The sequence below is a fragment of the Megascapheus bottae genome, chromosome 6 (genome assembly GCF_031878675.1).
Source record: "Megascapheus bottae isolate mThoBot1 chromosome 6, mThoBot2.hap1, whole genome shotgun sequence".
Lineage (NCBI taxonomy): Eukaryota > Metazoa > Chordata > Mammalia > Rodentia > Geomyidae > Megascapheus > Megascapheus bottae.
The window spans coordinates 23,983,989-23,999,275 of NC_143514.1; the positions used below are offsets into that span (position 1 = coordinate 23,983,989).

The following is a 15,287-nucleotide window of genomic DNA, read 5'->3' on the forward strand; positions in this document are numbered from 1 at the left end:
TGCCAGTAATCTTACAATTAAGAGGCTGACACAGGAAGCTAGGGAATTTAAAGCAGCCTCAACTACATACCAAAAAACATTATGGAGCTCATGCTTGAGGAGAAATATGAATGGTTCCAGCAAACATTAATTAAGACACAAATGATACCATTATAAAGGTAATTTTTCTTTGCTTTTTCCCCAAATTTGGAAAATAGATGCTTCTGTTAAATTCCTATGTTCATTTTAAATCTAAATGATAATTATGAAAATGGCTCATCCTTATCAATCAAAAACATAGTCTGAAGCAAACCATCAAGAGATTTTCCTATACATTTATGATGCCAAGAAATTTAAAGCTTATTATTTCACAACTGCATTTTTATAAATGTTCAAATACTAATTGAAAGATCTTACCAGAAATTCAAGTCTTCTTTCTCCCTTACAGAATTCTCTCCTACTAGTTTTTTTCCCGAAACATAATAGTAGACTGCACTTGTACTGTTTTATCATTTCCTGGACTAAGAATCAATTAATCTGGCCAACACCTCAACACCTCTGTGGGGTAGACACTAATTGGCTAGCCACATTTTATCTCAAATCCTTATTTCAAAAGAGACTGCATGTGAGAAAAAATTCTCTCAAAAGGAGTTAATGACCTGTGCCAATGTGAATGACATAAAAGAAGAAATATCTGAATACTTGCCAAGAGTTACTGGTTTTCTTCACTAATCTCCCATCCTAGCCAAAAAGGGAAGTTATATGAAATGAACATTTATCCACTGTATTTTGGGGTTGTTGTTGCTGTATGGTTTGGATTGCACCCAAGCCTTCAGCATGTTAAGAAAGCATTTTACCAATTGAACCAGGTCTCCAGCATTTTGTTTCTATGTTTCTGAAATAAAACCTCTTTAACTTTTCCTTGGGCTGGCCTCAAATTTCAAGTTCCTCCTGCTTCCCCCTCCAAAGTAGCTAGTATTACAAGTGCTCATGCCCAAACATGTTTTTAATAACTGGGCAGCTGGGCAATCCAAAAGCTACATGGCGAGTCTTGACTTAAAAAAAAAAAAAAAAAGTACTCTCAAGGAAAGAAAGAATTAAAAAAAAATCAGCTGGGAAAGTAAAAAAGCTGAAGAGTAAAGAGAAAAACTAATAACTTACAAGGCAGGCAGGTGGGTCACTGGGCTTTGCTGGGGAAGTTCTTTGTTTAGCTTAAACTGACGGATAAGTTGACAGGTGGAGTTTTTCTAACAGATGTGCATGTCCAGATTTGTCAGGACCCTTCAGGATGACTGTGAGCAGCATGCTCTATACAGAGACTTGGCATTCTTGATTGAAGTCCTGGGCATTTTAGGAGCAAAGACATTATACAGTCACCACCCTTGTCCACCTGTCTTTTGCTTAGGCTAGCTTTGAGCCACAATCCTCAGATCATAGCTTCCTAAGTAGCTAGGATTACAGGTGTCACTGGCTCCCAGCAAAAATGTATTGTTGACTTCACTCACTTCTTAAACATGTATAATGAATCTCTTGTTTCCATATTCTGGAGTTCATTTTACTTAGTTTCGTTCTATATGGCCATATTCACTAGCTTTTTTTTTTCCTTTAGTTAAGTTTCAAATAGGATCTTTTGTTTTGCCCAGGGCCAACCTTAGACTGCAAGTCTCCTATATATGCCTACCTCACAGCTGAGATTATAGAGGCAAGCCACTATTCCAGGTTTGCTGTTGAGATCAAGTCTCTCTACTTTTTACTTATGTAGGCCTCAAGTGGAGATTTCCCCATTTTTACCTTTGGAGTCGTTGATGTATCTCACCACATCTGGCCCTCCAATCCCATTCTAGAAAGTCTAGAGAGAAAGTCTAGAAAGTCTAGAAAGTCTAGAGATTAACAAATCTTTGGTTTGTAATGGTTGTCAAATTTCCACAACACAAATACTTCCGATGTGACTGATTTCAACATATGATATCATTGAACAAGATAGGAAGAGATGCAGTCTTTCCCCTTATGTAATATTTCTATTGTATAGATACAATAGCAAAGATAATAGTAAGATGACTAGAAAACGATGGGTATAAAATTTGTTTTAAATATATTTGTTTTGTAAAGTAGTCTAGTTACATTTTGAATAATGGTTTTGTTTAGGAATTGACTCAAAAACTTACTGAATTTATATTCTTTGACCCTGTATGAGATAGCTCTCGTACATCATTGCTTTTACCAAGTAGATGCATGGTAGTGTTATTCACATAACTAAAAATGAAGATATCTAAATATTCATTGTACAATGGTAATTCTAATGATTAATCATTATTATTCTAAATTATTCTAGATGCACCTCTTAATTTATGAATTCTATGCTAAACTTAAACAATAGAAAATTTACAGCAGTGAAAAATGAATAAACTTAGAACCACATGTAGCAAGGTGGACCGACCTCTCGAACTTGTTGAGTAAAGGAACCATTCAGAGTACAGACTGATTTCAACTGAAGTTCAAGTTCAGAACTAATCTGTTGCCTTTGACATCAAGGTAGCGTTTATACTTTTATGATGGTAGCTTCTAAGATATTGTTTAAAATATGATTGTTAAAGGTTCCATCTTACCTCAATTAGAATGGGTATTATCAAGAAAACTAACAAAAAAAGATGCTGATGGGTATGTGACCAAAAGTGAACACTACTACACTGTTGGTGGGAATGTAATACTATCAACCAATACGGAAAGCAGTATGGAGGTTCCTCAAAAGACTAAACATACAGCTTCCCTATGATCCAGCGATCCCACTCATAGGAATGTATCCATTTGACCACAAACTAGGCCACCAGCACAACCATGTTTATTGCAGTATTGTTTACTTAGCTAAGATATAGAATCAACCTACATGTCCCTCAGTGGAGGAATGGTGTGTGTGTGTGTGTGTGTTCATACATTGCCTCATTCATAAGGAAATGAAAAGACTTGGAAAAAATTATATTAAGCAAAGTAAGGTTGCTGGTTTCCCTCATTTATAATGATTAGAATATGCCTATAAATCTACAAGTAAACCTAAGATAGTAAAAGACAAAAAAATTATACTTGGACATGATTAAATAGGATTCTAAACATTCAGTAAGACCAAAGAAAGATGTTCTTAGAAGAGGATCACAAGGGCTCAATACGTATGTGCAAATGATCAAACAAAATGATTATCAAAATTGAACTCCAAGATCTGAAATTGGATAGGGAATGGGGGAAAACAAGATGAGGGGTGGGGGAGGGGGGAAGGAAAATGGGGACCATGACATGTGAAAGGGTATCAACGTGTGGGAATTAATGCACCATTTATCTGGCAAATATCATGTAACCCTTCTATTAATTACAATAAAAAATATATTTAAAAAAATTGAACTCCAAGGAGTAGAATCAAGACATTTTCATTTTAATTTTTGTGGGGGTTTTTTGTTTTTGTTTTTCCCCTTTTGTCACTGATTTTGATTTCTGTAGCTTTGTCTTGTATGTGAATTTCTCTGATTTGGGGAGAAATAGTGAAAGCACATAGACAGTGAGACAAAGGGTGAACTAATTCAGCAGTGATGTCAGATACCAGGTTGAAAATAAACTATACAACCTGAGGGGAAAGGGATTTGTGGGGAGGAGGGAATGGAGAAAAGGCGGGAAGAAGTGACACTGTTTAAAAAGAAATGTACTCATTACCTGACTTATGTAACTATAACTCCTCTGTATATCACCTTTATAATAAAAATTTTTACCAAAAAAAAGGAAGTTGAACTTCCTAAATCAAAATAAAGGCTATGGAACATATTTGTATATTATTCTGCATTTGAGAATATGACGGTGAATCATCATGGGAAAACTGACAACACACACACAAATTTCTTCAAAAATGGAGAAACAGGTACACACACACACACACACATACGTGTGTATACATATGTACACACTTGTATAATTCCCATCACAATTCAAAATGTCTATGCTTGAACTGTCAGGTTAGCAAAGATTAGTGGGAAATGGTGAGATAATCCGTAATGTTAAAAATAAAAACAAGTCTCTTCTAGTAATAGGATTGCCAGTGATTATTACCTCTTTTCTAAAGAAAATAATTTACCTGAATGTCAATTCTGTACTTTATGTAGTATCATTTGATTTATCAAAACACCTGTGCACGTGCTACTCCTATGTGCGCATTCAGAAAGTCTACAGCAGCAAGAAATGGATACAGTAAACTTCACCGAAGTGTAAAACAACAATAGCAAAAATTTTCACATTATCTAGACTGGAGATCATTGGGCTTAAAGCAACTTTAAAGAAAAGCATCATTTATATTAAATGAAATCATAAAACACTTAGAACAGGCTTAGTACATAATAAGTATGTCAATTTATTATTTTCTTTTGCAAGTGTCATTTGCAAATATTGGATCCAATGGCAAAGAGGGAACACAGGCAAAAACCAGGGAAGTCAGGGTGGAAGACTCAAGAAGTGGAAGTCATGAGAAAGACTGTATTATAAATAGTTACAAAATTAACTAACCCTAAATTCCAGTCTAGGACAAAAGAAAAAGGGCTGTCCAAGAACATTTTATCTATTACATATCCCAGGCAGGATCATTCCTAAATCACACTACTAAGTCCTAGGATCAAGAGAGGTCACAAATATCTTTAAACATCCTCACTGTGAAAATTCCTCTATGACACTAAACTATCATGGTGCATTTGTTTCTTCTTTCTCTCTCTCTCTTGTAACCTTCAAAGACGTGTGTGTGTGTGTGTGTGTGTGTGTGTGTGTGTGTGTGTGTGTCTCAGAGGACAATGGTAAATGATTCTATTGTCTTCTTTAGGAAAATAAACTATTTAAATATGCCATAAGATCATGTTAAATGAGCCCATCCTCACCCTTTTCCACACAGCACTAAAGTGAATTCAAGGGCTCCAACTAGTGCTCTGCCACTCGAACCCCCCTCCAACCTGTTTTGTTTTACTTTATTTCTCTGATAGGGTCTCACTTTTGCTCAGGGCCTTTCTTTGGACTTTGATCCTCCCAACTCTTCTTCCCAAGAAGCTGGGAATTACAGAAATAACCAACCACCTCACCTACACTGAAAGTCAGACTTTCTGATTAGCTCTTCTATAGATAAAATGATTAAGCTAATTTAGTTTTCTACTGAGTGTACATCCAACATTTTGAGCTGAGTATGTTTTATTTGAAAGGGCACTGAAACTTAAAACACTGGCAATTAAAAAGGACTTCTTAATATTAAAATATAGAATAACTAAGTTTCCAAATCAGCTGATCATGAATCTTAGCATCAAAACTAACTGTTGAATAATCAGTTTGGCATAAATAAAACTTAATTGAGACAAGATCTCAAGATCTAGCCCCGAGGACCTTAAACTCACCATCTTCCATCTCTGCCTTCTCATTACTAGGATGATAGGTGCATACACAACATACGGAACTGTCAATTTTATTTTAAGATAATTACCCAGTTTTAAAGCATGCTTCAACTTGCCTGCCTATATTGAAATTAAGGGTTTGGGGCCAGGAGTTTGGCTTACTGGTATAGTACTTACCTAGCATACACGAAGACCAGGGTTTGATTCCTCGGTACCACATACATAGAAAAAGCCGGAAGTGGTGCTGAGGCCCAAGTGGTAGAGCTCTAGCCTTGAAATAGTCCAAGGACAGTGCTCAAGCCCTAAGCTCAAGCCTGGCCAAAAAGATAAAAAGTGTTTCTTGCTATTTCTTGCTATTGAATACTTAAGATACTGAAACTTTTACATTGCATCCTGGAAACTAAAACAGAACAGACAACTCTAATCACCAAATTCTACCCCAGAGGACAATGTGCAACTTCTTTACTGAGTAAACATTCATCACTGTAATAAGACTTTGATTGTGATGTTTATGTTACAGAGCTAATTTTTAAATGCTTCATTCTTACGTTATTATTAACAAAAATAAAAGTTACTGGCATTACTCTGAAAACACAATAGTAATTCTGCACTCAAGCACTTGTTGCAGAATTCATTACTGAAAAAGCTATGCAGATTGTGATACAAAGACTTACTAAGCAATTTAGCAGAAAAATACTAAACTAGACTATCAGCCCATTTCTTGTTTTGTTACAAAGTATAGAAAGTACACACTAGCAAACTGGGTTATCAACAAACTTATGTTTCTAAATTACATTAAGCCCAATTCAAATATAATGTATATAATTAGAAATAAATATGCCAACTGTTAGTGTACAGCTAAATAGTCACTTAACCTCAAATCCATGACATGAGCATACTTTTAAGGTATTTCCTTCCAATAGAATTCCCCTTTCCCAAGTAAAATCTAATGGAACTCCAAAGTTCTTAAGGCCAACATGGTGACATTCACCTGTAATCCCAGATACTCCAGAGTCATACAGAGAAGAATCACACCTACTTCCATCACAGAATTGGACACCTGAGAAATATAATAAATGCATTTTCTGTACATTCAAAATATTGGCTATAATTGCCACAAGCACCAATCATCCCTCACCACTATTGCCATCAGTTAGCTTGGAATAAGGGTATTACAAAATTAACACAGAAAAAAAGTCTCTAAAGAGCACTATCCATCCACCCTCACGTAGCAAGAATGGACCAATTAGCTCAACAATTGCACATTTACAGGAAAAGCAGAAACCATTTCTGAAGCCAAATGCTTCACCGGCAAGTCTGAAAGTCTAAGATTAAGAGCCTAAGCCTCTGGTGCATCTAAATGAATACAATAAAACTTGGTTTCTTAAGGTCAGAATAAAATTGGTAGCACTTAAAAGAATTAACCTAAGTACAGTTGAAACTATCATGGGAAAGGAGGAGATCCAGTTATAATGAATAAGCTTTGCCTCTAATTTTAAGTTGTCAACTAACAAAGGGCTTGAGTTCAAGATCAAGCTAAAAATTATAAAGTGGAAAAACCTAAATCATGACTTGTTCCACTTGTAGCACCATTTTATTTAGATAGTTTTATTTTTGCCCATTCTGTAGCTTGAACTCAGGACCTGGGTGCTGTCCCTGAGCCTCTTTGTACTCAAGGCTAACACGCTACTATCAGAGCCACAGCTCTACTTCCAGCTTTTTCAGAGTAGTTTATCAGAGGCTGGCATAGAACAGCAATCCTCAGATCTCAGCCTCTGAACAGCCAGGATTATAGGTGTGAGCCACTGGTGCCCAGCTATTGCTTTCAATTGTAAAATGTAAGTGGCCCAAGTATGCTTCTTTTATTTAAGTCAACTTGGAAACACAAAGATTCATTGAAGCAAGACCAGGTAAAAGGGACTGTTACATTAAAACAGAATGGATAAGGCATAGAACAGGTTCAAAACATTAGATATGAAATGAGAAATTAGTGCAGAATGATAATCACTCGGAAAATGAGGGTACTACCTACGAATTCCTTGAAGAGTCTCTAGGCTACAGTACACAGAAGAGCTAGGCAATTTAATTCAATAGTCCAACAGGCTCCCTGAATTAAGAACCCAGAATCAGAGGCTGGGGGAAGGGGCAAGATAGTTAAGTTTGCTGGGCAGATGATAGAGATGAATGGAGCTTCAAACAGAATTTTAGCAAGAGCCCAATCAGTGAATCAAGGCCTCAAAAGATGCAGGTAAATTATTCTTTCAGATTCACTCAACAAGAGTTCCCATCAGCCAAAATAGGGGGGGGGGGGGAAGTAATACACAGGGAACTGGGCAGAAAGCTTTGAAGGAAACCATCCAAGTGCTGTCTCTATAATAAAGCAAAATCAGTCCAAGAGTAAAAGCTATTATAATCTCCTTTAACAAAATTAAAAGCAATCTCAAAGAAGTCCTGTTTCTAGGTAACATGTAAATGTCACAAAGCATAGTTTAAGAATGTGTAGGAATATGAAAATATCCAGAATGAAATAGGATAAAATTCACAATGTTTAGCACTCAGTTAAAAATTATCTCAGTAATCTGCAAAAGTGGACAATTCGGTCCATGAAGAAAATAAAATCAAAAGAAAGCAAATCAGAAATGACACTGATGATGTGATTAATAGAGAAGGATATCAAAAGAAACATCATAACCGTTCCATTTTGAGTAAAATGCAAGTAAGAACACGTTAAGGACAAAATTGGGAGATGCTTTTTAAAGATCCAAACAAGTTGCTGAAATGGAGGGTGTTTATTTTAATACAATGAATGACATTAGAAATAAACTGTACACTACAGAATAAAAGTATTAGTAAATTAAGGATATATCAACAAGTCATTTAAAACAATACATAAATTTAAAAGACTGAGAAAAAATGGAATAGAACATAACTGAAGAGTGGGTATAATTCCATCTGGCTTAATATGTGTATAATTTGTGTTCCTAAGGGAGAACAGAGAATAGAAATAGTAAAACTCGTTGAAAAAAAATAATGGCCCTAAATTTTTTTAATTTACTAACTATAAGCACAGAATTCCAAGAAATTCCCAACAAATCTTAAATTTAATCAGTTTTTCAATGTTGAGATAAAAGAAAAAAAAAAACTAAGATAACCAAGGGAAGAAAGATTTTGGTCCAGTCAGTGATAGGTGACTTCACTGGTTGGGGCTATAGTAAAGCAGTATTGTGCATCACAGTGGGAAGCAAGCCATCTAAAACTACAAGTCCTTCAAATTAAAAAAAAAAAATTCTGATTTAGAAATGTTCACATGTGCAAAGTAAAGTATCTTGAAAATGGAACCCAAATCTAAATACAAAATCAATCTTTCATATATACCTTATGCATATAACCTAAATGTAATTTTATATTTTAGTATGCTTACACTTTGAAAGTAACCATCATGAAATCAGAATTATTTTTTGTACTTCATACCATCATACAAGTTTGATTTGACCATGTTAGATTTGCAATTTTTCAATTAGGGACCCTCAAATTGTATTCCATATTTGTTTACATTATTTACTATTAAGAGAACCACATAATTCTCCACAAATCTGATGAAAAGTGTGCATATAATTTCAAAGTATTTATGGATGTCTTGAAAACTATCTAAATGGGTTCTTGAAGTACAAAGAATCTCTCTCTGGTTAAGGAAGCTGAAATGTGTTTTGTTTGAGGGAGAGAGGCTCAAGAGGAAGAGGCAGAAAAATGGAAAGAGGAATGGTATGTGAATATAGTCAAAATAACAATGTACATATGTGAAAATGGAACAAGGTTAATCTGATGGAGTGAATGGAGTAGGGATAGACAGGAGAGAATGAAGGAAAGAGTAACATTGATCAAAACTTATTGTACTCAAAATAACATGCTGAATTGAAATCTTTTTGTGCAACTACTTAAAGATAATAAAATAAAACTTAGAATCTCTGGTTAGTAGAATACAATGACTACAAAATCAAAGAACACATAAAACTTAGTATATAAGGAAAAGAATTACCAGAATGAAAAAGGTGGACTATTTGCTAATATACTCTTTGTCATAGTGGCTATTTAAGGAAAGCTGCTGCAATAAATGCCCATAAACATATGAATGATTTATAGAACTAAATGTATAAAATAAATCACAAAATATTCAAATCTATTGCACTCTTTTTTTTTGCCAGTCTTGGGATTTGAACTCAGGGCTGACATTGTCTGAGGCTTTCTCAAGGCTAGAGCTCTACCACTTGAACAACAGCACCATTTCTGGCTTTTTCTATGTATGTGGTACTAAGGAATCGAATCCGAGTCTTCATGCAGACTAGGCAAGTACTCTACCACTAGGCCAAACTCCTGGAAGTCTCATGTAACATATGAAACCTACTTGCCTCAGTTGGTAAATCTGTAAAAATGTTAAACCTTCTGTACAAGCAAGGCATGTCATAGTTGAGAGCAAGAAATAAGAAACATGGAGAAAAAGAGATGTGACATATATGTACATATAAATACACATATGTATATAATGAATTATTTTAACTTTTAAAAACAATCCAAGCAACTAAAAATCAGTATAATACCTAACATAAAAAAAGAAAATGAATTAACAAGTACAAAGAATAAATGTGAATAAACACAGTGAGCCTAACCAGAAATTAAGGACATATGAATTCCTTTACTAACACATTTCACAGTTTCAGAGTAGCAAAAATTAAAAGTTGAGAGCTACCAGTGTTATTGAGTGTATGCTGGCAATGTAGATTGCTATAACTTTTAAGGGAAAACAACTGGAAAGTAAAAGATTTTCAAGCCCTCTAATCATAAAATCATGAATACTTTGTCCCAGCAATCCCATACATACAAATGTCTTACTGAAAAATGGTGTCAATGCATAAGGAGCTAAAGAGACCTTTGAGTATGGTTTTATAACACTTACAACACCAAGAAAGATAAATAACAAAAAGATGTGTGGCAGGAGCAAAGGGTGTGGGGACATTACTGGCACAACAGTTTAAATTTCATGGTACATGCATAATTTAGACTACTGTATTGCTATTAGAATGAATCGAATTTATATCTACTGATCTGGAAAGATGCCTATAAAACAAAAGAAGTTTCAGAAAAATATGTATAAAACAATCTCTTATCTGTTTTAAACAAAAAAGAAAAAGACAGCTAGGCAGACAAATCCAAGAGACTCAGGTGCAAGTGGCTCACAAGTGGCTGATATGTAAAACTGTGAGTCAAAGCAGGCTGCGGTAGGAAAGTCTGATATTCTTATCCCAATCAGCCAGCAAAAAGCCAGTTGTGGAGCTGTGGCTTAAGTGGTAAAAGCACCAGCCTTGATCAAAATAGCTAAGAGACAGCACCCAAGAACTAAGTTCAAGCCCCAGTACAAGCACAATAAATAAAGACTTGTCTCCAACTTATCAATAAAAAGCCAGAACTGAAAGTGTGGCTCAAATGATAGAGTACTAAGTTCAAGCCTTAGTACTAGCCAAAAGGAGAGATTAAGAGCAGAGGAGAGGATTTATATAATAGGAAACTAATTGTTGGAGTTTTTAGGGATTCTTATTTATCTATTTACTTTTTCTAATGGTCAATGAATGCACCTACTTCAATTAAGGGTCTCATTATGAAGGTATTTTTTGTCTTTTAATGCTCTTAAAAACTTTACTAGATAATACAGTCCTTTGGAATCTACTATAGTAGAAAACCAAAAAGCAACAAAAGCAATCCCTAATGACAAAATGTTCAATACCATTTTTTTTTTTTTTTTTTTTGCCAGTCTGGGGCCCTGGACTCAGGGCCTGAGTACTATCCTTGAGCTTTTCTCAAGGTTAGTGCTCTACCACTTGAACCCTAGCACCACTCCCAACTTTTTCTATGGATGTAGTACCCAGGAATTGAGCCCTGGTCTTCATGCATGCTAGGCAAGCATTCTTACCACTAGGCCACGCTCATAGCCCTCCTCTTTCTTTTATTAAGGCCAAACAATAATGATTAATTTTGTAATTTTACACTTACAAATAACAACCAAAAGTTTTATTTTCCAGTAGTCAAACTAAGTTATACGTCATTTCTTTGAGCAATATAATTATGCTGATGGTTATAAACATTGCACTCAACAAACTCATGATAGGAAGTGGATTTTTTCAAGATGATACTCACTCTTTGGTACTACTACTTAAAAATTCTATTCAAACAGAGGGGCCAGAAGTTTGGCTTAGTGGTAGAGTGCTTGCCTAGCATGCATGAAGACCAGGGTTCGATTTCTTGTTACCACATACATAGAAAAAAAAAAAAAAAACTCTAAGTGGTTCTGTGGCTCAAGTAGTAGAGCTCTAGCCTTGAGAAAGCCCAAGGACAGTGCTCAGGCCCTGAGTTCAAGCCAGGGAGGGAGGGAGGGAGAGAGGAGGGAGGGAAGAAAGAATTCTATTCAAACAGAAATCTTCATATAAGGTCAATATAAAATCTCAATCAGCCTGGAATAATAAAAGAGCCTTCTATTTGTACTCAGACATATCTGCGGTCAAACTGGTACTTATATGTGGTCCTAGGAAAATTATATAATCTTATTTCTACAAACAGAACTTTTTATTGCATTCTTAGAAGACCGAATAAAAGCATTACAGATGAAAAGAGGAAGAGTCTAGTGACTAGTCTGGTCATCAAATTATGCCTTCTGCCTTTATTTACTAAGGGGTCTAATTACTAATGTCTCTCATCTGTAGTCATTGTAGAAGCTGATACTGAAGAATCACTTGATGCTAGGAATTATGGACCAGTTCAAACAAACAGTCCCATCCTACCACATCCTACACCCCCATGTTAGAAAAAAGTCTAAAAATAAATTGGTATAAAGCTACATGAAAACACTTCTATGTATTCTGTACTTGAGGCTCTTTTTTAGGGCTTTTTTTAGATACCTGTTTGCTATGTAGCCCTAGCTGGCCTTGAACACACGATCCTCATCCTGCTTCATATACCTGAGTACTAGGATTATGGCAGGCACCCCCACAACTGGTCCTGGATTCTTTTTCAGAATTATTTTGATGAATATTTACTGTTTCATATCTATTTTTTTCTTTTCTTTCCTTTTTTTGGGGTGGGGGGAAGGGTTGGTCATGGGCTTGAACTCTGGACCTGAGGGCCGTCCCTGAGCTCTTCAACTCAATGCTACTGCCCTACCCCTGGAGCCACAGCGCCACTTCCCATTTTTTAGAGGTTAATTGGAGAAAAGGGTCTCAACTTTAGTGTCCCGCTGGCTTTGAACTGCAAGCCTCAGATCTCAGCCTTCAGAGTAGCTAGGATTACAGGCATGAGTCATTCCGCCCAGCAATTAACTTTGATGCTATTCCCAATGGAACTTTCTTATAAGAAAATTTTGAGAAGGCACATTATGTTCAAGCTGCAGCATTTTATGTTTTAAATAAGTATTTTCCTTATAACATTATTCAAGTTGTAGCTATGGAAATCACATGCAAGCACTAGAGAAAAAAATGTTAGGAGGAAACAATTTAAGTCATTTTATCTTACTATAATCAATCTAAGAAATTAACTCTAGATAGATCCAAATAGCAGTACAATAAAAAAATACAAATTTTTATTTTAATTTACTTTGAACTTCTAAGATGAATCACATTCTTATTGTAAAGCTTGGACACTGAGGCCAGAAAATGACCAAATACTGCATAAATGGTTCCAAATGCAAACCCATATTGTTCAACATTCAAGTTCATCATTAAAATGAATATTAATAAACATAAATTGAAGACCTCTTCAAATTTTACTTTAGAACTGAGAAATGGGAGTATCTTTAGTTTCTCTTTGAAACTTAATCACTCTAAGTCAGATTTGTTTGGTATTCTTTGTTTCCAAAGCTTTCCTCTAGGTCTTAAAAAAGAAAAAATGGAGCTAGTCAGCTACTCAAGTTGAATTACAAGTTAAATCCACAGCAACACTTATCTATACCATAGCACTTACGTTTGAATTATATTGCTAAAAGTACTTTTTTTTTCTTTTGCTTGCTTTTCAAAAGGTGTTTAAGATGATGGTGAGGTGAAAAAGTCTTTGCAGCAAACACTTCACATGACGTGTCCATATCCAAATTACAATCATGTTCAAATTACAACCTCTAGGGCTGATTTTTAAAAATGTCGTGGACATTTTAAATCACGTGGCTTTAGTCTCACTCTGAAACTTTAACGTCTTCATCAAAAATGCCGAAGTTCTCTACCAATCCCCAAAGCCCTTACTATTTGTACTTTTCCTGTGGGTGTTCACAATCTCACACCCCAACTTGTTGTATTTCAGGCCCTCAACAGCTGAAGGGACTTTACCTTTCAGCCTCATTTTCGTGCTTTCGCAGACGTCGGCTTCACTATGGGGGGGGGGGTCCCCACCTCCTCCTCTTTTACCTTCACTACACCGACACCGCCGAGAAGCAGCGGTGCGCAGGTACAACGCTGTGCCGAAGCCCAAATCACCCCTCGGTCTTTGCGCCACGGAGAAGGAATTTAAATCCCCGGATGCCTCACCACGGCGGGCAGAGCTCTCTCCCCTTAGCCTCCCAGTCCCTACCTGGCCGGCCTAGCTCGGCCGCCAGGGGCTCAGATCCCTCAGCGCCCCCCACCCCCTCCACACGCTCTCCAGAGTACAACTCGAGTTGATCGTCAGTGCTTGCGTTTCTCTAGCTCCCCGGCATCTCCATCCCGTTCCGTGCGTCCATTCCTCCGTACGCCTTCCCGCCAACCCCAGAGTCTGCCCCGATCTCGAATTCGAATACACTCGGTCCCCACCCCACCGCCCGCCCCAAGCCTGACCCCGTGGAGCTTCCCAGCTCCGCAGCTCCCGGAGAAGGCGCGGGAGCCGGGGCGCAGCGATCGCTTCCCCCCGACTCCCTCCTGGAGGAGCCCCGGCGCGCCCGCTACCTCTCCGGAGTTGGCTCTCCTCTCCCTCTCCCTGAGGAACGTCCGCTTCGGGGCGACCCTGGCCCCCTCGGGCCCGTGACCTCGCGGGCTCCGAGCGCCACTCGGGCTCGACCCAGCTCGGGGCCGGAGCGTGCGCCCTCGACGCCTCCCCGAAGTCAGACCCTTCACGTTACACCGAACGCCCACTTTCCACGGGCTGCACTGCCTGCCCGGACCCGGTTCCTTCCGAAACCGCTCAGCCCCCGACCCCGGCCGCTCGGCTCCTCACCTAGCTTCGACTGGGACTCCTCCAGCTTCTGGATCTGGTTCTCCAGGAAGAACATCGCCACCACGAAGGCCACCACCGCCAGCAGCTGCAACTTGGGCGGCATCATAATCCTGAGGAGCCCCATGAAACCCACCGCTCGGGATCAAGACATACCGCGGGGGGGCGGGCAGCGGGGGCCCCGGAGGCAGGCGAGGCAGACGCCCGGAGGAGCCCGCCGAGCCGAGAGAGGGGCGAGCAGGACGCGCCGGGCAGCGCTCCGCCGCAGCGACCCCCCTTTCTCGTCTCTCCGGTCCCCCACCCCCAGGCGCCAGCACCGACAACGCCGGTGCCCCCGCTTCAGCCCGGCCGACTCAGCCGCCGCCCCCCTCCAAGAGCCCGCGTAGCACACACAGCGCGAGGAGGTTGCCGGGCTCCCGTCGGCTGAGACTCCGCCGCCTCAGTCTCCGACCCCGGTGTGTCCGACAGCCTGCCCGCCCGCCTCCCTCGCCGGCTTCCTTCCCACCCTCCTCGGCTCGAGGACGCGCGCTCCTCCACCAGCGCTGCGGCTGCGGCTGCGCCGCCCTCGGCCCCGCCCCCTCCCCATCCCCCTCGGCCACCACGCGCGCGCATCTACGTACGCTGCTCGGCAACCACAGGCTCCGCCCCACCCCCCTCCGAGTCGGCACAGCTCATTGGTTACAAGAACCCCCGGCC

The 15,287-nt window shown here is 38.8% G+C and overlaps 1 protein-coding gene across 3 annotated transcripts in view; it reads right to left on the reverse strand.

Annotated features, from left to right (window-relative positions):
- Hs2st1 (heparan sulfate 2-O-sulfotransferase 1) overlaps window positions 1-15,086 on the reverse strand; it is a 116,368-nt gene extending 101,282 nt beyond the window's left edge. For 2 of the 3 annotated variants that reach the window (XM_090334465.1, XM_090334464.1), the window contains exon 1: window positions 14,595-15,086. In XM_090334465.1, the coding sequence (XP_090190591.1) occupies window positions 14,595-14,718 (124 nt within the window). In that variant the 5' untranslated portion in view covers window positions 14,719-15,086. Of the gene's footprint in view, window positions 1-1,140; window positions 1,321-14,594 lie in introns of all 3 variants that reach the window. The other variant, XM_090334466.1, reaches the window with a different exon arrangement.
- Between the last annotated feature and the right edge of the window lie 201 nt (window positions 15,087-15,287).